This window comes from Haplochromis burtoni, unplaced genomic scaffold, assembly GCF_018398535.1.
Source record: "Haplochromis burtoni strain Fernald_Lab_line unplaced genomic scaffold, NCSU_Asbu1 Contig_7, whole genome shotgun sequence".
NCBI classification, from domain to species: domain Eukaryota; kingdom Metazoa; phylum Chordata; class Actinopteri; order Cichliformes; family Cichlidae; genus Haplochromis; species Haplochromis burtoni.
Window position 1 is genome coordinate 2147874 of NW_024582368.1, and position 26502 is coordinate 2174375.

At 41.0% G+C, this 26502-nt stretch overlaps 1 protein-coding gene across 41 annotated transcripts in view; it reads left to right on the top strand.

Moving 5' to 3' along the window:
* Nucleotides 1-26502, top strand: part of kcnma1a (potassium large conductance calcium-activated channel, subfamily M, alpha member 1a) — a 148384-nt gene that overhangs the window by 103681 nt on the left and 18201 nt on the right. For 6 of the 41 annotated variants that reach the window (XM_042224353.1, XM_042224348.1, XM_042224411.1 and 3 more), the window contains 14 exons: nucleotides 290-399; nucleotides 589-657; nucleotides 1786-1797; nucleotides 4619-4705; nucleotides 4800-4876; nucleotides 6259-6267; nucleotides 9963-10136; nucleotides 13145-13174; nucleotides 13488-13520; nucleotides 13839-13919; nucleotides 17559-17652; nucleotides 21546-21672; nucleotides 22534-22758; nucleotides 23305-23497. In XM_042224353.1, the coding sequence (XP_042080287.1) occupies nucleotides 290-399; nucleotides 589-657; nucleotides 1786-1797; nucleotides 4619-4705; nucleotides 4800-4876; nucleotides 6259-6267; nucleotides 9963-10136; nucleotides 13145-13174; nucleotides 13488-13520; nucleotides 13839-13919; nucleotides 17559-17652; nucleotides 21546-21672; nucleotides 22534-22758; nucleotides 23305-23497 (1321 nt within the window). The remainder of the gene's footprint in view (nucleotides 1-289; nucleotides 400-588; nucleotides 658-1785; nucleotides 1798-4618; nucleotides 4706-4799; nucleotides 4877-6258; nucleotides 6268-9962; nucleotides 10137-13144; nucleotides 13175-13487; nucleotides 13521-13838; nucleotides 13920-17558; nucleotides 17653-21545; nucleotides 21673-22533; nucleotides 22759-23304; nucleotides 23498-26502) is intronic. The other 35 variants (XM_005914065.3, XM_005914074.3, XM_042224481.1 and 32 more) reach the window with 18 other exon arrangements.

Below are 26502 nucleotides of genomic sequence, written 5' to 3' on the forward strand. Positions count from 1 at the left end.
ATTCTGGCACATCATATTTTATTGTGTGACATGTCATGTGGAATCTGTTCAGTGTTCTCTGCGGCTTAGAATTGAAGAGGTGCTTGCTTCTATCAAAAAACTGTTCTCATGTCATAAAGATGATAGATCAGCTTATAATGACCAGGCTGATGTTGTGCAGTGGGACATCTGCTGACCAGATTAGGCTGCTTTTGAAAGGAAAACTGTTCTTTTTTTTTTTTTTTCTTACTTTTTTTCTTAACCAACACATGTGACATTTCCCTGTTTAATTTTTTTTTTTTTTTATCAGATCGAGGAGGACACATGGCAGAAGTATTACCTTGAAGGAGTGGCTAATGAGATGTACACAGAGTATTTGTCCAGTGCCTTTGTAGGCCTCTCCTTCCCCATGGTCTGCGAGTAAGTATCACTCTTTGATCAACACGACCACTCTCAATGGTAGGTAGCTTAAAAAAATATATAATGCAAAGTAAGAATGACAAAAAAGAGGAGTGTTGGGATGTAAGGCTGTGGATTTTAACGGTTTTTGAACACATCAGTCATCTGCTTATATCCTGCTCTTCTCTAATGTGTGCACTTGTTTTACAGGCTGTGTTACGTGAAACTGAAGCTGTTGCTTATTGCCATTGAATTCAAGTCTGAGCAGAGAGAGAGCAGGTTGGTATAGCGGATCTTTCCGGAGCATCTGATACAGCTGTGATAACAGTGAACTGCACTGTACTTTGCTAAAAGTAGATCTTCTAATAAGATATCTCGATTTTTCTTTTCCTCTCAAGTCCTCTTTGCAGCTTGTTATCTATGCAGTTGATATTCATTTTTCAGATCAATTTGGTGAACACTTGAGCATTATTGTGTCACCATGAGGTACTCCCTATAATAAATAATTCAGTATTTATTTTTTTCTGAGCTATTATCCTCTTTAAAAAGCAAATAAATGGGATTGATATTGGCCAAGGATTCGGGTCACAAGCTTTTAGGTAAACCTTGCAGGTATGCAGGACAAAAAAAACTTGAAATGTGGTTAAACTGTGATTGGTTTCAGAGAAGTACTAGGTACTGCACTGGATTAACTTCATGTTCACGGTCCTTTTTCAGAGACAAACTTCACACCTAAATAACAAATTTGCTTCACGTTTAAATTTCGCATAATGTGTCTCCTGCACTTTTTACTGTGCTCCTGCTCTGTCTTTATGATTATCACTAACTCTACATGAGTGCTGGTTTTATCACCAATAACGACACAAAATGCATTTTTTCAGTAGTCTCAATTTGCCAAATCCCACTCACCCTTCCCCACTCACCTGTGTCAAATGTTTGTGTACTAACGAGGTTGCATGGTTGATTTAATATTAATTAAAGATGATGTAAATTCTAGTTGATACTAATTGAATACACTTTATATAACCCAGTGGGCTAAATTGTGTCCGTGGTCCAATCACTTTCAAGGTAGTTGAGCTTTTTCTTTTACGTTTTTTTTCTTTTTGTACATTTTATAGTGACACCCTAGAATATTTTATTTATACTTTCAAACCTTTTATAAAACATATTCTCTGCCCTCTATGTACTTTTTGTAAAAGATGAATAACTTCAAACACTGTTTTTTCTTCATTTTTATGACTCTGAGTTGCAAGGCCCTCAGACAAAGACAAAGTTGCATCACACGCTGCCATATAATGAAAACATAGCTTGTAAATGGGCAGAGAAGCATTAGCAACAGCTATATTCTCCTCTTCTTTTATATTCATGATAACTGTTTGATTTGAGATTTTTTCTTGTTGTTTGCAGAAGCCGAAAGCGGTATGCCCTCTACCTTATCTTACTTCCAAAGTTCCACCCAATCGTCACCACTTTAAAGCTTCTGACTTTGGGAGTTTCCCCAAGGATATTTTTCCAAACACTATCTCACAGGCCTCTTTTTCTAACTCCTTTTTATGGTGTCCCTTGTGCTTAATGCACTAACTTCTTTGCAGGCAGAGAGAGGATAGATAAATTGGACATGTTTGTAGAAGTGCTGTTTTCTTTTCTTTTTTCTTTTTGTCTTTGCTGTTGTCGCTGTACCAAGGCCAAACACTCACCCTCTCCATATCTACCTCTTATTTGATCTTTTCATTTTTGTCCTCAAGCAAACTCCTTTGCTCCTTTAGTTTCTTTCTCTCACACTTTCAGTTCTTTTTCAGTGTCGCTCAGTCGTTACCCTACTGTTTCTTAGCCTTGACGAGCCACGTTTTCCACTCATCGGTGTTTAAAAGTCTTCACCAGAACAGTACAGTGAGGAGTTTCTGTATGCATATCTCAGACATCAGATATGGTGTTGATAGGCACTGATATCCTACAACTTTGGATATAATCTTTAAATAAAATAACTGATTACACGCCACTGCTGTAGGCGGTGATTGATATAGCAGCATGGTTTTTTTTTTGTTGTTTTTCATGGTTTTATTATACCAGCAGCACCTCACCAATCTTTGTTTTTTCATGATTTTTTTAAGACACTAGAAAAGGCATGGAGCTGTTGATTTTGGATAGCATTGAGTTTATCCAAACTGAAGTTTTATTTATGTGGCCCACATTTCACTCTTGCATCCCATCACCCTCTCATGTCCTCATTCCCAAATGTGTATCCATCTGTGCATGTATGCGCGTCTGCGTATGTGCTATCACCTCGGAAGGGAGAGTTTGTGTTTTGAGTGTGTGTGCGCGTGTGCGAGTGCGGAGTTTTGTGCATCTCAGCCACCGTGTACAGTCATGCTCGTGCGTCTCTCGAGTAGATGTTCTTAAGTGAGGTCACTTCCTGTCAGTTTGGTGTTTGAGAAACAATCCAACTGCACAGAAGTTACTGCAACCGTCTGCATCTACGTACCTGTCCCTATACCTGTACTGCAGTGGCTATGCCTTTCTGTTTTATTATTGTCCTCTTCATACTGTTTGGTAACTGCATGCTACGACACTATCACATAAAGTGTTTGATGCTTGCCTTGTTGCTCACAATATGAGGTTTTGATGCGTCTTCTTGGCTTTTATTCACCAGTTTGCACACGACTCAAGAAAAATGTCTTGGATAGTTACACCTGTAAAATCTCAGATTTGGGCAGCAATGTTTGTGGAACTGTCTTGATTTGATTGGTTTCTTTGTTTTATTTTTGACTAAAAAAGCATGCCAGGTGTAATGCCTGTTAACTTCTCTGGGGGCCATTCAATCTGAGTGTATGTTAGGTGCTATTTTACTTCTTGTAGTATGGAAAGAAAATTCTGATCTGCATGACTGGTGCAATTTGATCACATCCCAATATGTATATGGATTCAATTGCTCCCTTAATAGTTTTTTTTTTTAAATTTCCTCCCTAATGTAACCTTTTTCCAGAGCTCAGAGGAAAGATGTTGTGCGATAATATACTTGTTCCCTTCTCCCCCGAATCTAGACCTCACATACTCTTTCAAAATGAATGACTAAAATGCCGTGAATAGTTATTACACGCGTAAGTGTGAATCAAGTTGGTAACACACAATCAGTCGAGCTTTTCTCGTTTATCAATGTTGCTTAAAATGTAAACAGAGCAGCGAATGAGACAAAAAAAAAAGAATCAAGATCATCTTTCGCCTGGGCTTGTATTTTGAAAGAGTGACCCTTAAAGGTTTGTGGGTACAGTGTTTTGATATCTTACTTCACACTCACTTCATTGATGATTGTTGCCCACAGGTAACCATTAATGACCGGGGTGTGTGTGCGTGTGCGTGTGTGCATATTTGTGTGTGGCGTCTACTTTTTGTCTTAGTCTAATTAATGGGGAATGATACAGCCAATCACTTAAAGTACCCTTGACTATTAAACCAAATCCCACTTTATCACAAAAGAAGCGAGTAATTATTATTTATTACAGTAACACATTTCTTTTAAATCAAAATATAATGAAAATGATTAAAGCAGTTTGTACTTAACTAGACATGCATTACAAGTATTTGTAATGGAGCAACACATTTGGACCAGTCTTATTTTCCCCTAGCAGAGTCTAGAGCAGACTCAACTGTAAGAATTAGCTCAGTATAATAAACAGAAAGAGCTGTTCATTCCCTTGCATTCCACTGTCAAGTACTAACTGAGATACACCTACTGGACATTCTCTGTACGACAGCCGTGTCTCAGTGGACATCATAACATCTGTTCTGACTAGATGACTGCATTTGAGTGCTGAGACTAAAACCACTCCATGGCCATAATTTTAATTCTTTCTGCCCTCGTCCCTCTACTTGTATCTCTCTGTCCTTCTCTTCCACCCCCGGGGCAATCCAATGCCACTTCGTAGAGAAAAGAATTAAAATTCAATGTGCGATCATTACTGTTGTACATTTTTGTCCATCCGTGTGAGTATCGCATCAGTAAATTGCCTCAAATCAGAAGGAGCAAGTGTGTTTGTGGTAACTTACAAGACACACGTAACAAAGGGAAGGATAATGTGTTTAAAATGATGCAAAAAAGGAAGCCCGGCAAAGTCCAGATTCAATTTTAGGGCTTCAACAAGTGTGTGTACCATTCCTCTTGATTAGCATGTTGTGTGCATGCATTTTGTGTATGTCCAGATGTTAATGAGCATTATTTGTCTGTATGTCTTTGATTACCCAGCATTCTCATCAACCCGGGCAACCATGTCAAGCTGCAGGAGGGAACACTGGGATTTTTTATCGCTAGTGATGCCAAAGAAGTAAAAAGGTAATTGGGCCATCCTGCCAAACGGCGGGGTCACTAACCGTGTCAGTTGACAAATGAATAGGAGCGCTAAACATGTTTACTGTGTCACTTTTAGAGCATTTTTCTACTGCAAAGCTTGTCATGATGACATCACAGACCCCAAACGGATCAAGAAGTGCGGCTGCAAGCGACGTGAGTAGCTGTGCCTCTATTTTGCCCCACTGGCACCCTTCCTTCCCTTCCTTCTCACTCCAAAAACCAACCTATGGGTCTCGTCTTTCTCTTTATTCATAGGTGTGCACATGGTTATTATGCCTTTCATTGTGTTGTTGTTCTTCTTGTACTCTGAATCTGTGTTTTAAACATTATATTGCCATTATACTCTTAGGAAAGTGTTTGATATTGGTCCCATTTGAGCTTCCATAACCCCCATTATAGTATGATCATAAGTCAAAGCACTTTTGTTTCTTTGTCAAAATGTAGCTGTTGCCATCTTTAAATGTCTATTCATCTTGCTTTAACCACTGAATCACCACTTTATTTGCACAAACTGAGACTGTATTGCAGTGAATGAAATGCAAAGTGCTAACATGTAAGTAGAAAGCGTAAGAGTCTAAACCAGGCTTGTTTCTGTATCGCATTTGAAACATTAGAAAGTAGAGCAGATCCACCAAGTGCCCTATGTTGCAATTATAAAGGATGGGTTCAGGTTCTGCCAGTGCTTTACCTGCTTCACCTAGTTTAATGAAATTCAGCCTGGTAGTTTCTGAGTACTGATCACATGCTGTGCCTCAGCCTCAGCTTGGTGGAGGAATTAGGAAACATATCCTCTTACTTACATATGAATGCTCTCAGTGAAATATTTTAAGGCTGTTTCATTCTTCTCAATTGTTTTATAGGTCACAAATGTTATGGATAGGGTTGCTAGCTGTTAATTTTCTAATTTAGCTATGCAAACACCCACATCAAATCAGTGAATGTTTTATGCAGATACAACATTACCATTAAGGCAGGAAATGCACGCAAATACATCCTGACCTATGTGCAGGCGATACTTGTCAGAATGTGTTAGCTGATGGATAAATAATTCAGGTTAATATTCTATGTTTCCATAAAAGGTCACAGGCTGTTACGGTGAGCAGTCCGTTACAGACATAGCCTGGTTTTAAAATAGGTACCCTCCAGTTCCTTCTTTTGTCTGTGCCATTTCAATTATTCAGACGCTTTCTGCTCTGTCAACTCAATAGAATCAACAGGTTTTTCACACTCTAGTTTTATTTACCACAACTATTTACCTCTGTTTGCTTTCCTACTATCTTCATGTCTGAGACTCAGCTGATGGCGTTATGTTTTATCCTATTACATTTGTTGCTGACAAGAGAGTTGCATTAAAAAGATGACAGTTCCATTACTGTAATGGGATTCTGTCCAACTGTATGTTCTGTTCTGTCATGTTTTGTTCTCTTCTGTTGTTTTTTTCCCATGTTTCTTTATGACCAGTGACACACTTTTGATGTATTTCCTTCCCTGCTGCCACTGGAAAACACCACTTTATTTTAACTACTCACTGGTAGTGATTTATTGTGAGTAAAATGAAAATGGGTGTCTAATTACCCAGAGTGCAGTGCAAGTGTTTTTTTTTTATTATTTTTTTATTTCTCTTCCTTTTCAGCAAATAGTATATTGTATCTATGTTGCATGTTACCGGTGTAGCTTCTGCATCCCTCTCCTCGCCTCCCATTTCTACACCGTGCTCAGAACAAACTGAATCCAAAACAGCAGATATTGAACTCGCACCAGCATCAGGCCTCTGCTCCTCAGAGGCTCAGCCGGCTGATGATCTGATTTGTTGGAGATGACAATTAAATAAAGCGCTACACGATTGGATGCGGCCGATGAGGTGTGCAGTTTTTGCTCACTCTTTGATCATCAAACCAAACACGTATTTGGCATTTAAAAGCCAATCTGCTGCGAGTCTTGTGTCATTACATGTGATTAACCTCTTTATAGTGTATTTGCTCAGAGAAAGAACAGAAGAATAAAAATCTGAGATGTCGTACATTAAAAACAGATTTAGAGGAACTAACACACGGGGGAAAGATCTACTGCTATTTAAAATGATCTGCTTTCTGTCAAAGGTAGTTTTGTGTGGCAGAGAGCAGAAAACGTCCTTCCGGGATGTTCTTCAAATCCTGTCAAGCTACGTTGCCAAAACACAATCAAAACAATCTGGTCTCCCCTTTTACCCCCCTTTGCTGTGATCTCAGCCCCTTTATAAACTCCGGGCCCTGGCCCAGCCTGGGCTGATGTTTCAGAGATCACTGGTTCTTTTCAGAACTGCACGAGCCTTGTGCCTTTCAAACACAGACCGTCGTTGGGCCATTTTGTTTAACTCGCTTTACTGGGAGACAAGTCTAGGATTAATACGCGGCATTGTCATAATTTTCAGTTCCCACTAGATGGTAGTGCCGTGCCAGAGTCTTGTGCGGTAATAGATATCCATAGTTAAATGGTGATGTCTGTAGAGGAAACTCTAATCCCCTGAGACCTGTTCAACAAAATTGCAAGGATCAGATGGGTGCCTTTTTGTTTTAGGATAATAAATCAGTTTGTACGGCTTTACAGATTTATCATCCTTAACATGTTATTTCACATTGCTTTTATATCTATATGTTACAATATAAAGCAGGGTATGGGGAGGCGTGTGCACTTGTGTACAAAGTTGGCTTTTTCAAGCAAAAAAGTATTTGTTTTGTCCACTTTTATGTGCCCCACTCTGACAGGATACTGCACTCTCTGTTAGTTATTGCTCAAAGGTTCACCTCTTGAGCCAGCAGTAATCTTTTTCCTTGCACTGTTGCTGAATAAGGAGGCTTTAGGTGGATATCAGAATGTTGCTTTCTGTGGGACATCCTTCATATTCAACGTAGCACCCTGATAGCTTCTGTTTACAGAATATTAGTGGTTTGTAGGCAGTAGTAGCCAATCAAGCCCACACAGACAGTTGATCAGGGTCGCTGTTATGTTGAATCTTCAGTTAGGAATGCCCTGAAATGGACACCTTGTCATCCTAAACCAGAATCTAGGTATTTGTGAAGTCAGAAGTAAAATACATTGTCTTTGTGTGTGTGCGTGTGTGCGTGTATGTGTCTTCTGTCTTCCATTGCTCCCCTTCCATTTGTCAGAAGTCTACATTGTGGTATACACACTCATGGGCTGCTGTTATTAGGTACACCTGTGACGCTAAATGCAGACCAATACAACAGCTCTGCCATAGAGTCTACTTTTATTTCAATTCTTCATCTTACTCCATTTGTCCACTTGATTACATGCAAAGAGGGTTAAAGACTGAACATGTTTACAGGCCAGAACGTGACAACTCACGTTTACTTAAAAAATAAAGAAGCCTCGTAAAAGCAGAGTTTACAGCAGAGCTGTTGTATTAGGTTATGTTAGATTTCACATGTGTACCTAATAAAGTTGCCAGTGAGCCCACATAATATGTTCCAAGCGCCCAAACAAAAACACCGAAGCAAAGAAACTTCAGCATGACCTGACGGCCTCACTGCACTTGTCCGCCATGTTCCCAAAACTGTTTCATTACTGTGAACAGTTATCTGTGTACTTCTCCTTGTTGCCAGGACTTAAGCTTCATTTCCTGCATGCTTTCCACATGCTAGTAAGGCACATATGCATGTCACAGGATACAGCAGTCCCTGATGCATTCATCTTATGGGATATGATCTGTGTTTCCCATTCTTTCCTTGGCCAGGAGCTGAAAACATATTACTTCATTCAAGGTCTTATTTTCCAATGTGAGTCAGAGTCAAAGATGCTGAAAGCATCTTTGTAAAGGTGCCAGACAGTATTAGTCTGCTGTCTGTTTACACCTTGGCAATGAGAGAATGGGGACCAGGGACTGTTTCTGTCCAGAGTCACAGCAATCTAGAGATGCTACTCTGGGGACTTTCACTCCCGCTTCCCTCAGGGTTCAAGGGCTTCACACACCACTCACACATACACTTGGCTGTAGGCTGACTTTTGTAGCTAAAACTTTTGTCTGGCGTAATACTACTTTTACATCCTTTTTTACTTAATTAGCGCACCAGATCGTCATCTTGCCTGTTTTCTACTTGGGCGATAATTGAAAAGAAACATAAGTGGACTGGAACCATTTGAAAGATTCACTGGGCTGTATGTGCTGAATTGATGCACACAACAGCAAGCTTGAAAAAAACAAAAACGTAGGTGTATGTAAATGCTCAAATGCTTTTATATTGTATGTTGGAAATGCTAGTTGGGAACCAGTTTTGCTGGTTGGTTGAAAGACAAAATTACATGTATTATAATGGCCCGTGAATGGTTATAAATTTATGGTATACGGAGAACATTAGATAAATTCTTTAAACGGAAATTCAGAATTTCCCAGGTACAAACTAGTGTTTAAAATCAGGCACACTGCAAACAATTGATAATTTGGGGATATTAAGTAGAGGATCAAATCAATGGTTAATTCTTCATTTTCTTGTGAATTATACTTCCCATTTGTATCTTCAAACATGACTTCAAATTACATCAAAACAACAACTGTGTAACTAACACTTTAGCGTGTAATAACACCGTTTAAGCACATGCACATCAGAGTGAAGTCCCTTTGGGGAGTGGAGCAGTGAAATTGCAGGTTTTGAATATAGCATGATTTAGCCAGTCTAGCCAGTAGACTAGTGTGATGCCTTGGACAGAACCGCTACAGCTGCATGATGGGATACAGGTACGTGATCCACTCCTTTAGCCAAATGGATAGAGGATGTACAAATGTATGAAACATTGTATGAGGTTTGCTGCTGAAGACATTGCTCATGCCTCTCTTCCCCGAATGCCTCCCTACCCTCTTCCCTTTCTCCCCACCTCTCTTTCCCACTGTTATAATTTTGCCTTTTTGACTTGTTACAGCCTTAGCGCACAGCTTGAACTCCTAAGAGAATCACCAGCATTATGACTGTTGTATTTTTAATTGATAATATTATAATAATAGATAATGTGTCCAATTTAGAGACACTTTTAAAATGGCAAAATGAAATGTGCCGGCTGACTTGTTAAGGTAAATGTAACTCTTGGAGTTTGTTAATATAACTTGGGGCTCAAGCCTGTGGGAGCAGGTGACTAAGGCTTGCACTTTCTGATGAAGTTACCTTCCGACTTCCCCTAGATGTATATTTCTCCTTTTGCCATTAACCTGCTGCTTTTCCTCTCCTCTCATCCCAAAACATGACTGTAGCCAAGATGTCCGTCTACAAACGAATGAAACTGGCATGTTGTTTTGATTGCGGCCGTTCAGAGCAAGACTGCTCTTGCATGTCAGGCAGTGTACATAGTAACATGGACACCCTTCAGAGGGCCTACCCACTTTCCTCTGTCTCTGTTCATGATTGCGCAACCACTTTACGTGCCTGTAAGTTACACCGCCCAACACATGCTGTTACGTGTCTGTGGTGCGTGCTCTGTGTATCGTACCGTGTACCATACCGTACGTGTGTGCGTGCGTGAGGTGTAATTTGTTTATTGTGACCCCATTGTTTGTGTACCCGTGGTCTATGTGTTTCTGTGTTGTTTTACTTTTTTTTCTATATTGATCTTATTTTTTTTCTGTATCTATCTCTCTCTTTCTCTATATCTGGTTAGATTTTCTTTGATTTATAGTATGTGTGGTTGATAAGTGGTGACGTGGCTCAGTGGTGGTGCTGTAAGTACTGTAGATGTTAGACATGTGGCTCCCGCATGCAGCACCAGTCATGCAGTCGTGTGATAATGTCACTGTTGGAGCGTGGTGTTTTATGTCTCTTTTTAACTGTTTCAGGTAAGATGTCTGAATACACAAAAATGAAAGATTTTATTCTGCATTTTAATGATAACATTTGTTAATTGTGCCTTTTGTACATTTACTTTGAAGACTCCTTCAAACCTCTGAGTTAACCCTTTTTTAAGTTTGTACACTTTTCAGTTGACGTAGGTTTTGCTTTTTTCTGCATTTTCTTTTAACCTTGATGAGAAACTATACTAAGATTTTGGCTTTGCTTTCATGTGGATTTTAAATGAATCATAAATGAAATACCATTTAAGCCTCTATCATCTTGCCAGGTCTTAAAAATGATGAGCAGGGCACAGATAATAATGGAACTGAAACCAAATTTTACTTATGCAACGGTTAAGAAAACATACATGCATTTCCCCCCCACATTAATTGTATTGTTCAGACTTGTATTTCCTGTACTTCATCTGTCCTGCAGCCATTGATAGTTTGTCACATTTACACGGTAGGAACATGGCAGTGAAATAGGAAGGAGGAAAAAATCAAATGAGAGAAAAGGAATGCTTTATGTAGCTGGGAAGAGTACAAGAAAATAGATAAAGGAACAGCAAAGAGAAGGAGAAATTAAAATCAAAAAGGAAACTATAAAAAGTGCTTCTGGCTTGATAAAGGAAAGGTAAGAGGCCCGAGGCTCCTAGAAGATCGCCTTAAATCTGTTTTCCTTTTGAGTGGATGGGAAATACTAAATTGTTTGTCAATTAGACATGGCAGCAGTAGGCCTAGCTATCAAAGCCTTGGGTTCAGACATACAGATCTGATTTCCTTCTCAACATTCTCCCACCGTCTGCCGACTCAGCCTAGATTAGTGTCAAACATGCCATGATGAGTTTGGCTTGGCCTCTTGTAGTTGGGCCTGCGCTGATATCCCTCGGTACCAATTACTGGCCATTACATGGTTACTGATCTCACTTCTCCCTCAACCCCCTGTAGGATTTCAGGAAAGCCTCCTCTGTCTTAGATTTCTTTCTCTTTTTAACCCTGACTTCATCTGAACAAAGTGAGTTTAGTGAAGGAGCGCATTGGGCTTTGTCAGTCAGGGATTGTTGGATTTCCTTTCCCTATTTCCTCTTTTGTTTTTTTTTTCCACCAGGCTGAGAGGATAAGACATCTTTATCCACGATGACTTCATACGCTTCTGAACTAATTTTTTTCTTGCACTTTGATTATTGATCTCTTGGATAGCACTGCTTCGTTTAAGCTGCTGTGTTCCTACACGTGCCAAATTAGGGCCACATGTGTCTGTGTGTAGCACAGACAGCTATCAGCAAGTTAGGATGGCAGAAGTATACAACTGTAAACTGCTTTAACGACTAATACAATATTTATTATGGCAACTTTTAACACAAACTCATTAAATGAGTAATGATATGTATGCAGATGAAGTGGTTAGAAAAATGTAGTTCTCCATTGTTCTTTTTTATTATAGGCAGTTAACATATTACTTTATTCTAAATTCTTTGGCTACATCAAGAGTTTTTTTTGTCTGTAAATGAAACAAGTCTTTTTTGTGACTTGACTTTCACTATTTTAGAAAATCTTTAGTCATTTAAGAGGTTTCAACTTGGTTTGCTAAGCTCTGGACAAGGGATGTGGGCCTGGGGTTAGGGAGATGGTTTCGGCTTGTCCACAACCTTCTGGGCTGTGTATATGTGCGCATGTGCACATCTTGTGTGCGCAACAACATGCACTTGTATCTCGGTGTCTATGCATGTGTGTGAATCTGCATCTCATTGCTGGGGACCTTATCCATCCTGACACAGAAATTATGTTTGCATTTTCCCAGCCCTGCTGGTTCATCACCAAACTTGCCCTGACAGCTCCTGTCCACCAGGCAGACCTCCACCCCCTCGACCACCCTCCCCCTCCCACCCTGTCCTACGCCGCCTCGCAATGCCCCAGATGCTAGCCAGTTAGTCTGCCGCCTTTGCGGTGCGGGCAGATTGCTAGAGACAGATGCCAGGGCCACTGTGGGTCTCTTTTTGAGGATCTGTGTCATAGGCCAGCCCTGGGCCCTCACTGTGACCTTTACTGCTGGAAGATACTCTGGAAGAGAGTGGGGAGTGTCAGCAGCTCTGAGTTCAAGTGCTTACTACATTAGTAGTTCTAGTGGTACCGGTCTTTAATATCTTCTTGGTCAAGGTCAAAAACTGTAATTACCAGAGAATTAACTGCACTGGCAAAAGTGGAGACCTTTGTGAACCCTTTAAAAGTACAACCCCAAAGATCGTGCACTGAGCTCAAGTTATGAAAAAAAAAAACCCTAATTTTTAAAATCTCTATTTGTATAAGACTTCTGGACTGCATGCGAAAATCAGGTATCTATGCATTAGTGCTCTGTTAGCGCAGCTGTTTTGAGCAGCTGTTGTCTGTTTTGGATTTATACATGCACTGAAGTATGTATTCGTTTTCTTTATTTCCCATTGTGGCTTTATTTGTTCCGCCTCACACTTCCCATCATTTTTAGATATAAAAAACCCCCCACGAAACTCTATTATAAAATGGGGAAAAAATGGAATTGCTAAATCTACACGGAAATGATGTGACATGTAATGTAGTTCTTTCTTTTTTTTTTTCAAATGTATTAAAACCAGCCATTAGACCGTCATTACATCTCATTACAGGTGTAGTACACTTTCCTAAAAGCATGGCTCACTCTGTGAATGGACAGTTCTTTCATTCATCTGTCTGCCTTTTATGTGCCATCACATCATACTGTAATCAGTGCCACCATTAGGGTTTTACAGTGATTTTTAATTATTTATACTTTCATTTTTTGGTTTGTGCCCTCATACCTTTTGGTGAGACAACATCAGATTTACATTTGATTTAATTTCCATCTACGGCTCTTATGTTGATGTCTTTCCTAATGTGTCTCTTTCATTACACCCTCTCTCCTTGTGTGTGACCTGCCACTTGTCTTTGCATCCTCCCCAGCCAAATATAAGTATAACGGATTTGTCAGATCACGTAAGTGTGTTTCCCTGTCCTTCTGCCATAGCTTTGTGTATAGAGTATAGCTCCCTCAGCATGTCATATAACATTCTTAGTAGCGATGCTCTGCTTAAGTATTTTTGTATTTTTACTGTAAAAAAAAAAAAAAGGAAACCAACTTTTGAAAAACTTTCAGTGTTTCTTTTAAAATATCCAGTTTATTTATATTTAACTTAAATATGATAAAATCATTTTAACATATTTTGATAGCAAACTAAAGTACTGAGATCATTTTGTGTTTGATAACACTATGTAGATCCATGAAATATTCTTTTTGTATTGTGCTGCATGTAGCAGCAGATGGCGCTACAACACCAGGAAACAGTGGAAGCCATAAAGAGGCTGGCGTTCGATTCAAAGCTGATTGCAATATAGGTAAATCTTTGGTAAATAATTGTTAAATGACTTCCCCCCCCCCTCCTTTATTTTACTGGTTAAGAATACATTTCACTTTTGAAATGTTATTTGTCACCTCTAACACTTTGTGTCTACATTTTAGATGTATTTGTTATTATTAGGCATACTGACAATAAAGGCTTTTTTTTGGTTTCCTTTATTAAATAATGGCTGCCTCACCTGTTAAGCAAACTAAAAGGAAGCGCAGTAATCATAAGTTTTTTTTTCTTCCCTTTTTTAACTCAATAGACCACAATGCATGGCTTTAAAAAGCTCTTTCATGCAGTTGCAATGCAGCTGAAGAACAAAGCTCGCTCATGCAGCAAACACTGTAAAGGCAAAGCCAGCTTAGCTCACATAGTAAAGTAAACATTTTTACTTGTTATTCCTCCGCCTCATCATCCAGTTTACATTGGGTCACGGCGATCTGATAAGGCTTGCATGCAGGACAGTACCGTCATGTGATTATCATTTCGAGAAGGGACAGTTGCCGTCTGGGTTGTTCAGGATGCACAGTGGACCTGCCAGGGCGGGTGAACACTCTGTAACGCTGCACGTGTTTGACAAGGGCCAGATGAATCCAGGAGCTATCGGTGGCGCCCTGTAAATCAAGGAGGCAGCTGACGGCTGGGATAAACGTCTGTTTATCGCCCAGGGCCACCCAAGCATGCTCTCTCCTCCAAACAACCAACCAACCACCCTTCAACCAAAGGGAGGAAAAGGGCTCCGCCTCTCCAAGTCAACTTTGCAACCAGATATTTTACTCATCTCCCACTGCTGTCTTCCTACAGTGTGCCATGACCCTTTCAGTACATACAAACATGCGGGTTGACTCTGCAGCCACAGATGGACTGTGTGTGAGTGTGTGTTTCTGTGAGTTTGGTGAAACGACATGCTGAACATATTTGGTACATATGCGAGTATTTATTCTCATACTCAAGCGATTTAGTGTAATAGTGAAAATTCCAAATGCTCTGTTTTTCAACATTTTTCATGCGGAATTAAATCACACTTGTGTACATAATCCAAAAGGAATCCAATACATGTAAAATGATTAGATGTTTTGAATTTATAATATTATAAATATTTAGTTCTATTTGTTGACATTATTGTGGTGTGCCACGCTCACTTGAAGTGACAATATCTAATTGGTTTTGACTGGCTTTAGCCAAGCCATGCCTCTGCTTTGTTCTACCCGAGCGCAGCACAAATGAGAAGTAAAGTTAAGAGGCTTCTAATGAATTTAACACAAATGAAAAGCAAATTAAGAAGGCTTCAACTATTTTTAGGAAATTCTACATGGTTCCTGCCTTTATTTATTAACATTATTATTAATATATTTTTGCTTTAAGCTGGTTCAGTCAAAACTTAAGTTGCATTTTTTCTTAAATAGTGATGAGATATTCATTTTAACATACTGTGAAATAATGATTGTTTTATGGAATTTACCCTGAAATATCTATTTAACAAAATCTAATTTGAAATACAATAACACTTCTTTACTCAGTCATTTCTGAGCATTTAAAGCAGGCGTTTTCACACTCTTTGTTCTCCACTATTTGACAGTAACGGATGAAGTTAGACCGCCTTTTCAAAACAGAACACTTAAAACCACCGGCTGCATCTCCACCTCCATCACCTCAAATGTATTCCTTCCCAATGCCCTGCACCCCAGCCAGGACCCCCTGGTCAGCCCTGGCACAGTCAACATCCCTCTCGTTAATAACCGTAAAGGATGCCTGCTCCACATGCGGCTGGGGCCCGGGGACGACCCCTCGCAATTGCGCTTCAGTATCTCGGGTCCAGGAGACGTGGCGACCAGATCCCTGGCTGAAAGTCGACTGAACCGGGCCCGCAGTCTGCCAGTGAAATACCGCTGCCACCCCAGTAATGCCATGCTGCTCAGTCACAGTAGGCACTGTAGGTTGGCCCCTTAGCGGGATGCATCAGTCAGTAATGCTGTCCCGTCTCTTCATTTTGTCTTGTTTGCTGCATGACGGCTCACTCTGCTGGAGCTGCTGCTGTTGTTTCTCCTGCTGCTTTGCACAGATCTGGCTGCTAGTGCAGTGGCTGCTACTGTCTATATGAGATAACTTTTAAGCGCCGGGATAAAACAGGTGAATTTACTGTAGACAACGTGCTATTTCAGAAGTGGCGCTAGGTGCTGTGAGCTCAGGGATTTTGCACTAATATCATTATGTAGTGGGGAAATGCAGCGTGGTGTCCGTGAAAGCAAAAAGTTCAATTGTTTTAATGTTAAAAAATTAAGTTTAAACCAAGAGGAGTTTGTCAAATGGTATAGCAAGGAAAGCATACTTTCTGCTGTGTGGTATTTTCAAAGTACATCAGAGAGAGAATTATTTGTAAAGTGTAAAATGCTTGTGATATTAGCTATTCTGATTGCCCAATTGCATAAAAGAAATGTCAGAGAATGACATTTTATTAGAAGGCAAAGCCATATTTCTTATCTTTTATTAGCAGAATTAGGTGACAGCATAGAATGGGTGCTCAGAGAATAATGAAATTCAACATGCTTGGAATAACCGCGGCTTGCAGCGCGCACATTGATTTGCACTAATATCATGCTGTGTTATTGATTTCTAACCAAAGGACTAATGCGGGTTTGAAGTGACGGTGCACTTGACATTTGCGCTGGGAGAGCGTAGATTGGATAAGAGTATCTGGGTGCCTGTCTGAAAGCTCTTGAAACTCACAGACAGTGGAGAAGATCAGACTACTGTTAGCTTGACTGAAATCTTCAGACAGCTGGGCCCGGACTCACTCCGGCTGCTCTTTCTCATTCTCTCTGTCTGGCTGGGACTCAAGTAAAGTTTGAGAAACAGTGTTTTTGTTTTTAGATGATTTTTTTTTTCAACCTAGCGAAGCATGGCTGACAGAAAACCGAGCTCAAATGTGATCAAATAATCTTTAAAAAAACAAACAAAAGAGGACTATAAAATAACACAGCATTGTTCAGCAAAACATGAAACAAAGACGCTGTATATTTAATCCGACACAAGTTTTCACAAGTGTTGGGGTTCAAGTAGTTTCATTAGGAAGTCAACTACGCACTCAAAATTCATCTCCATAACCTGTATTTATATCATTGTCATTGCTTTTGCCCATGCCCCAGTGACAATAACAGTCTGTAGCATCACATTGCAATTAATGCTTTAGGTAAGCATGGTTACTTGGATGTAAACTGCTAGAGGTCCAACCGCCTGCAGAGTTCGGTGGGTGAACAGACGCAGTGAAGTGTCAGTGGAGGATGTGCAATATTGCACCTTAGTATAGCCACAACATGGGGGACATTTTAAAAAAAAATTCTTATTTTTTAAATAAACCTTCCTTTTAGGTCATGAATTGTTTTTTCTCCATGGTTTCCTCTGGCTTTTTTCAGATTTAATCATTTGTCCATTACTAATATTTTCTCTCTCTATTTTTATTTCCCTTCCATTTTGACACATTGAATTATTAATTTTCCTTTTCTTGCGTTCAGTTTCTTTTTTTGTGGTTTGCATTGAATGATTGATTGATTGTTGCCTATTTTCATGTCAGGTCCAGCTCTCTTTCTGAACCGTTTGTCTCTGCTCTGACATTGTGCGCATGTGTTTTCAGTCGAAGACGAGCATCCGTCAACGCTCTCGCCCAAAAAAAAGCAGCGCAACGGAGGGATGCGAAACTCACCCAACTGCTCGCCCAAAATGATGAGGTAAGAGATGCTGATTTTATTCTTCTTCCAGCCTTCAAACTGGGAGTGAGAGGAAGACAGATATAAGGAAGATGGGAGGGAGCATGGGGAGGGGGGGGGGTATGTGTCTGAGAGATACTTCAGAGGCGTATGCTGCTGATGGTGAGATGGTGGGAGTTTGGATGGATGGGAGGGGGCAAATTAGGGGTGGCAGAAGAGGGAGGTAAGAAACTCTGTGAGTGAAAAAGAGAAGAGAAATGCCCTGTTAGGTGCTGGCTGTTTAGGATGGCATGCTGTCAGCTGTTAATGACAGAGCTGAAATAATATTTCTGTCATGAAAAGCGGCTGTGAGGAGCCGTTTGAAAACTCCTCTGGCTTTAAAGACCCAGCTGTCACCTCCTCCGTTCTGGTCCACATGTACTCCTTAAACAATGCTGGCACTAATGACACCACCAACCAATCAGAGAGACCTGCATGGTTACTTTGCCCTCGGGCTACTCGTCTATTGTGGGAACCCCTGTGAGTAGTGTATCTGGTACTTAAGGCCATATGCGAGATGTATCGTCACAATCAAATATGAATTCAAATATTACCTTCCTTTTATCCTGTCCTTTGGAATTAAACTGCTGTTAATTGATTTTGAAAGATAAAAAGGGTAGGTTTTTGTGCTCCTCTGACTGCAAGGCGGGGTTAGACGCACGACTGAGAGGAAAATGCAGGGAGGCCGAGCTGTGCGGGTTGGGACGGCGGGATGAAGGCACGGTGGCGAAGATCTAACAGGACAGAAACACTCATAGCTACACTGCTTGTCTCCTAATGAGAGCGAGGGTTTACATTAAGGAACTCTAAAGAGAGACCTCGTAATATATATAATCTTAATCTTATTTATAGAATTTAAACCCTTTAAAAAATAAACAAACTCTAAGGAGGAATAGTTAACATTTCCAAATAAAATCAATATAAATATGAGCTATTATACAAAGTAGTTCTGTTTTGTTCTCTTTCATACACTGCATAATGTTTTCACTTATTACTGTACCATTCTGGTTGAGTGCCGTGTACGTTAGCCCTGCTAGTTTCCCTTAGGCAGCAATCCTCCTACTGCACTGGCATGCCTATGTGATTTTTGTCCAGTATAGTTGTCGGCCTCCCCCTCACAACAAAACAAGCACTTAATAAGCCTTCACACTTGCCAAACCATTAGCCCAACACAGAGTCATACCCTTCAGTCTAGTTCGCAGCAGAGCATCAGCTCAGATGCCCTTGCTCAGAGGGAGCAAACTGCTACAAAAACAACGAGACACTGGCACATTTCCAGATAACTGCTTGTTTTAAAAGGTTCTTTAGTTTGCCTAACTTAAAGCACAAAACCTTTTCTTCTCTTCCTTTTCTGCTTAGAAGACGGTCCCCGTTTGCCATGTAATATATGCATCTGCGCTTTGATCTCGCAGTGATAATAATCCTTGCGAGTTATTTACTCAGTTTTGAAAACGCTTCAAAGCGGTGTCAAAGTTTTCTCTGCTTTAGGGTTGCTTCTGTATTCTGCTGGCTCTTGGGTGCTGGGATGACAGGTCCTCTGTTATAGGTGTAGCTTTTTCTTTTTTTTTCCCTCCAAGTATTAGCCTTTAGCAGAACATCAAATTACCCATCGCAGTCCACACTCCCTCCCTCCACCCCTTCACAGCTGCCCCTGTCAACATATAAGACCATATATATTATATAAACCGTTGTGCTTTGCGAGGTGGATTTTATGCAGAATGAAAAGTGATTGTTTGAGGTAGCCTTAGGGATACTTTATTCAACAAGCAAGAAGGGGGAAAACACAGTGGAGAGCTAGCAAGAGAGCGAACATACGTATCAAGTATGGTTTTTACAGGACTCGCAGCCTGAAGGCCTTTGTAAATAAATAATGATCAACAGATTGGCTGTGGGCTTTTGAAAAGCATGCCTTTGTCAGTTTGCATGATGGGAAAAATTTTCAAAGCAAGAAGCTGCCTTCGTAGTCTGGCAGAGAGGGATTGGGGGAGCACGCCCATCCCCAGCTTTGTGACTGCAGAGTGATACACTGGAATAATTCAACTCTGTTTGAAATATACTGAGGGATAGGGTACGAGAGAAAGAAAGAGACAGAGAGGGAGGGAGGGAGGCACCGGAGTGAGACATGCTGTAAGGGAAATACTGTTTGTCCTCCATAAAAGTGCATCTGATAAAATATTGTATTTCACCGAGCACAACATTTAGTTTGCATTCTGGTACAATGCTAGAAATTAAGCAAAGTTCACGTAATTCTGCATCTACTTGTTCAGGACTGAAAATTCTCAGCAGAGAATATCTGCATTTATCTGTCACTTTGCTCGCTATTTGGGTGACATTTAGGAGCCCTGTGTTAAATAATTTATTAGTAGCCAATCCAGCTTGTAAATTTCCTAATGAACCGCATTCCTGCCGTGGCGCTAACACCATCCCATCCCACCCCACACCCACACAAACATTCACGATGGGTCATGACTGACAACACGCATCCATTTGCAGAAGATGTCACAGTATCATCTGCAGCTGATATCCCTTGGGCGTGGCCCCGTAGCACAGACGTCATGTCTGCTCTGCCTGAGCCTTGTGGTAGGTTCAACCCGAGGCGCGGAGAAGGAAGAGGAAGGAGGTGTGCGGAGCCTGTGACAGGCTGCCAGTCACACCGCTGACAGCTCTGTGAAAGATAGCTGTCTTGGCAGTGAGAGGTGGAGCGGCAGCCCGTCTGCATGCGCCAGTCAGCCCCTGTGTGGAGGCGAGCAGAGCTGAGCAGATTGAAGTGACGGGGTGCTCCGTGGAGTTGATTGGCGCAACACGCGGCTCTGGATGAAAGATTCAGGCTGAGTGTAAAAACACTAAATGCTGTCAGTGTTATTATCACCTGCTCTAACTGATAGAGGGGAGAGGGGGGGGAAAGAGAGGTGGAGAGAGAGAGGGTGGCTAATTGACAGCTTTTTTTTTCTTTAACTTTAACTTTTGCCTGCGATGGCATGCAATCCAAATGCAGGTTGAAGGAAGAAACAACATCAAAGCCTTGTCAGTGAATGACAGTGTTGATAGAGGATAGAGAGAGTGATACTGAGAGAGATGTATGTCAAATTCTTGAGATATTTTCTCCCATATTACTCACATGTCTATCTCTGCAGTTTCCCCCCCCTTTTTTTAGGAGTATCAGCAGTATTGAATTTTCATAATTTTTCTTAAATTGTCAATAAACTACATTTACATTGCTGCAAAACAAGGGGCCTTTGTGGGAAAACAGCACTTCCACCGTTTATCTTGACTCTGTGTTTTTGATCACATTTTCTGGACCGTGTTCAGAGGGGCTGTGAGAACATGTCTTGTAGAATAAGTTCAAGAACAGGAGAGGCAGCGTAACAACACTGACAGGAACCCTTTCATGGTCAGTGTTACAGCAGATAAAACTCAGCAGCCCACTGCTGTGGATTAGCCTGTTTGGTTGTGACATGCTGCTGAAACATTAATGACCATCAGCTGGGAAAGCAAAATGTGATTGGGCAAATTCCTGAAATATTTAAAGTGCGAGCCTGTTGGAGCTTTTACTGTTTGCGCCACATGGCGTCAGGAACTGGAAGAGAGGGTAAAAGCTGGTAATTGGCCTTGTGTTGTCATGCCATTCAGTCAGTAGTACTCACATCTTGCTGTTCTCCTCTGTACCACAGTGAGCACAAGGGTCATTGACTTTTCTGATGCCTCTAAATAGGGGATGAGACAGATTGGAGGGAAAGATATTCTAGTTATGCAGTGCAGTAGAAAGTTTCATACTCTGAGAATGAGATGGACTTTTAACGATCAGACAGCACAGATATCAAGAAACCCTGCCTGGCTTCTGCCACAGCCTAACGTAAATATTTTCTCTTTTCCAGTCGACACGATCCCCTTCTAATTCCTGGAAATGAACAAATTGAGAATATGGACATGAACGTGAAGAGGTATGACTCGACAGGGATGTTTCACTGGTGCCCTTCAAAAGACATCGAAAAAGTCATCCTGGTAAGTGGGGCAAAAGTTCTGTAACTGCTACCCAGTGAGGGGAAAAATAGTGTATATAAAAAAAGAAGGTACTAGTAAGTATGCTCAGGAGCAAATGTTTCCCCTCAGTACTGCAGTAACACAATCACATACTAATGTGTATTGAAATTTCTCTCACTGCCTCTCTGTTGTTTCAAGGTGAGTTTGTTTTTATATTTATATATACAGTATATGTGTATATCCACCAAGGAATGAGTGAGCAGCATTTCAACACTCGGTGCATGACTTTGCTCAGATGCTTTAACGAGACGGTTTAAAGCATTTATGTTAGTGCATAAATTGTTTGTGTAGGATCAAGTAGGAGGCGCAGTCACCTACTGTGCATAGTAAAGATACGACATATCTTTGCTTTGTCTAAGACTCGAGTGACCCAGGTGCTGTTTTCACTCAACTCAAGGGAATATGAAGGCTGCTTCACCAAAATGTTTCAGATACACAGATAAACATCATTTGCCGCCAGCTGAAAATATGATACAATTTGCAGCTGTACTTTTTTATGAATGTAACAGTTTACAGCTTACATTCGTGTTTAATTTGTCTAATGAAGAGCTAATAATAAAACCAAATACATGGTTAATAAATGATTACATGTGGATATATAACAGTTTATGTGATGCCTTTAAGCACATTTAAACTCTAGATATGTTGGGGGGGGTTTTAACTTCATGCACCTGACCCAGTTTTCTGTTATCGGCACTCATTTTTATTCTGTAAACCTGTGTTTGTCTCTATGTGCCTCCTCATTTCTTTTCTGCCTTCGCTTTTTTTCCTCATTCTCTGCTTTTCTCTCCCCCCTTCCCCGTGTCCCTCTCTTCCCTACAGACCCGGAGTGAAGCCTCCATGACAGTGCTAAGCGGCCATGTAGTGGTCTGTATATTTGGGGATGTCACGTCCGCTTTAGTGGGGCTGCGAAACTTGGTGATGCCTTTAAGAGCCAGCAACTTCCATTACCACGAGCTAAAGCCTATAGTTTTTGTGGGCTCGCTGGATTACCTTCGGAGAGAGTGGGAAACTTTACACAACTTCCCCAAGGTCTCCATCTTACCTGTGAGTGTACTACTTCACCTGCATGTTGAATATCTGTCCAACTAGAAGGCGCTGACATTTTAAGTTGCACTCATACTGAAATCTTTCAAGCGATTGTCATTTTGAGTTTGATCGCGCATTTCTCAGTTGAATGATTACTTCATGAGAGCTCAGTGAGCCTCCCTCATCCCTAGCAGTGACACATCCTGCATATCCAAAGTGGAGTTTATGAGCGTTGCAGCTGCAGTGCCCATCACAGATGGCGTGGCTTGCTGCCTTAGAGCTTGTTAGGCCTGGTTTGACTGATGATCAGAGGAGAATCACAAACACAGCCCTCAGCGCAGGCTAGCCTTTAGATTAGTCCGTGTCTCTGAATCTCCAACGCCCGGTTAGATCAGTGGAATGTCATCGCCTCAAAACAAGAATACTTGTTAACTAATTTCCCACAGCCCCACTCTGCTCACTTCTTAAATTTATTTTTCTCTCCCCCATGTCTGTCTGTTCTCTGTGTTTTGCTTTCTCTCTCTCGCTGTCTTGCTCTTTCTCTGTGTTCCCCTCGCCCTGAAGGGTACACCATTAAGTCGGGCAGATTTAAGGGCTGTCAACATCAACCTCTGCGACATGTGTGTAATACTGTCAGCCAATCAGAACAATATCGAAGATGCGTCTCTGCAGGATAAGGAATGCATCTTGGCAACACTCAACATCAAATCTATGCAGTTTGATGACAGCATTGGGGTCTTACAGGCTAATTCCCAAGGTAAGAAGTGTCCCATTAGACTCCATGTACACTCCTGGCCAAAGGGGACAGGTTATGGGAGGGAGGAAAGGAGAGTAGTCAAAAAATGGAAAAGGAAAAGAGGAAAAGACTGGAGGGCAGTGAGAAGGCCACACAGGAAGGATAGATGTAGTTTGTCGAGCACAGAGTCTGCTAAGCGCTCATAACTGAAATTCTCTGAAAGTCTGCTTTGAGTCTCGTCTGTAAACTGACATTACTGTAACTCTAACTGAAGATGTGCACACACAGAAACATTGTGTTTATACCTTCATCAAGCCTTTGAAGAGTGTTTACTCCGCGCAATTTTCTGATGGTTTCAGTCTTGTCCCTGGCAATTAGATGCTGCTAAACCTTTGATAATACTTTTTAATGATGTAATCAACATGACTGTGTCATTTGATGTTGTTCCCCCTGATCTGGAGTCTGGCAGATCGTCTGGAACAGATTGTTGATGTTTGCAGACAAACATACGAACCAGGCATCCCATCAGGCCTCATCATCATTAAGCAGCTAGTACAAATCACCAGGCAGGCCAATTCAGCTGCTACTCATTAGTCACAACAAAACAGCAACACATGCACGCACACACCTCAGTGCTTCATAGCGTGCGCACGCGTTTGCGTGCGTAACACACTCGGTTACTCATGCCAAGGCATCCTATCCACAAACATTCACAAACAGGTGATCCTCAGTTTCTGATTAGCTTGAAAGGTTCTACATGCCTTGAGGTAAGCAGTTAGTGCCACCACAGCGACTGTTGTAAATACAAATCAAAGTGAAGGTTCAAGAGGCCTTTTTTTTCTTTTCGTAATGGAGGGCATATCCACATTTTTATTAGAATGCCGATGCAGTTACTTCTCCAGCCTGTGTGAGCGATACGCTGTCGATAATAGTGCCAGCAAGCAACAATCGGCAGGAGTAAATCTGAGAGCGCGACCACTCTGGGGAGCACTACTTGCAGAAAGCCACGTCCATCCAGAAGCTCGCAGGTTTATGTCTTCTAACCCAAACCAATGGTTTGAGACTGGCGTTATCAATAACCGGGTCTTACTTTAACGGCCCATTTAAGAAAACACAGTGACATGCAATCATGCATACATAAGAAAATACACGCATATAACCAGGCGCTGCTATTGTATCATGGGTATTGCTGTGAGGATTCCTTCCTCCTAGCGATGCTCTCATTCAGACGCTGTCTGTGGAATTTAGAGGTGCAAATGAATAAGTAAACATGCGCTTTCCTGGGGGAGAGCTTCTCCCGGCTGCTGTAGCATGTAGTCAACCACAGAGCATAGCTGTGCCCGCAGGGCTACAGGGATAAGGGGGCATGTAACCCAGATCTCACTCATCTATTGTAGATTGTAGCTGAATAAACTAAGTTACAGTCTAACAAAAGCAAAAGCCAGCGTCTTTGCTTTGGGGCATCATTTTCATTTTTCATTAAAAAAAAAAAAAAGTTAGCATTAATATAAAACATATAAAAAAAGAGAAAAATTGACTGTTTTAAGTATAATTAGGCAATTCAAGAAGCATAGTGTTATTTCAATCACAAGGACACAAGATTAGTCTATAAAGAGAAACAGTGTCTTTCTTTAGAGATAAACAGTGTTTTTCATATGGGGTGTATGTGAATGTCTGATGAATAATCTCAGAAATAGATTAAGGCAATCGGGCAGATAAACACATTTGAGCTCTTCTGTTTTTCAGTGCTCAGTAGAGGCTCAGCTCTCTGTTTGGATTTTGCCAGCTCACACTGCATAACGACTTTTGAGCTGTTTGTAACCTAACAGGTTTTGAAAGCAGCTCTACAGCAGGCCTCATGTATCCCTGTTCTCACCAACGCCACTTTCTGGGGTTGCGCTGCGCAGAGTGGAAGGCGCTCTCCTACGTCTTCCCACAGTCTTCATGTTCACTATGATACAATAAGCGCGGCGTTTTAGAGGCAGAATCCAAAAAACTTGCTGTCACTCTCCAGTGGAGTAAACATCATCCTTTATGGACATCGACAAAATGATGCTTGCACTATCTGAGCTGTGCTCCCTGGTTGAAGTGTCAAACCGCTGCTATCTCCTAGTTCAATAATTGGTGTAACAAAAGTTATGATTATCCATGCTTCAGTTCAGTGTGTGCTTCCCGCTGTGTACTAAACTATTTGGTGCCTTTTCCGTTGCAAAGGGCTGAAAGATCTCTTTTGTAATGTAAGCAGCTCATTGAGTTTCTTGACAGAAAGGCACGCACACACTCGCACACAGAGAGAATTTGCAAGCCTTTTAAAACTTTGTGACCTGAATATATTCCCTGCATTATGTTTCCTTGGTGGTGGCACTATAAGCTGACATTTTGCTGTAGTCAGCATTAAATGATGGATGTCAAAACACAGTTGATGCATTATGCATATAGCATTACAGATTTAAGGTGTTTACTTGTCACTTTGAGGAAATGCAAAAATGTGAAGTCATGTGAATTCATACTCCTGTCACTTGCACTTGTATTTCATGGTTCTGTGCCACACCATTTTCGATAAAAGGTTTTCAGGATCCACTTCACCAATTTTATTGTAACAAAATGAACAACATATAAAATTTATGTCTGCCAGTTGATGGAGGGATGTGAATGCTAAATATGTCTTGGCTGACCCCTAAAAGCACAGTATCACTATTGCAGTTTTTAGGCAGGCGCCTGCTTCACTTAGCTGCCTTCTTTGTGTCCGTGTGTGTTCTTCAATCCACACATTTGAATCGCACATAAAGTGCACATCAAAAACTTCATGCTGGGTAAGATAGAATGCATCTGTAATTGTACTGATGCAGAGTTTTAGGTCATGCCCTCATGCCGGTGATACTTCTACAATAAAACATACAGACTGCACATTTTTGTTTTGCTATTTGCCATAAAGAGTAAGACCCACATTAAGCCGATACACAGTGACGACATTTAAGTTGGAATCAGATTTTTTTATGTTTATTAAATTATTATGCCTCATAAAG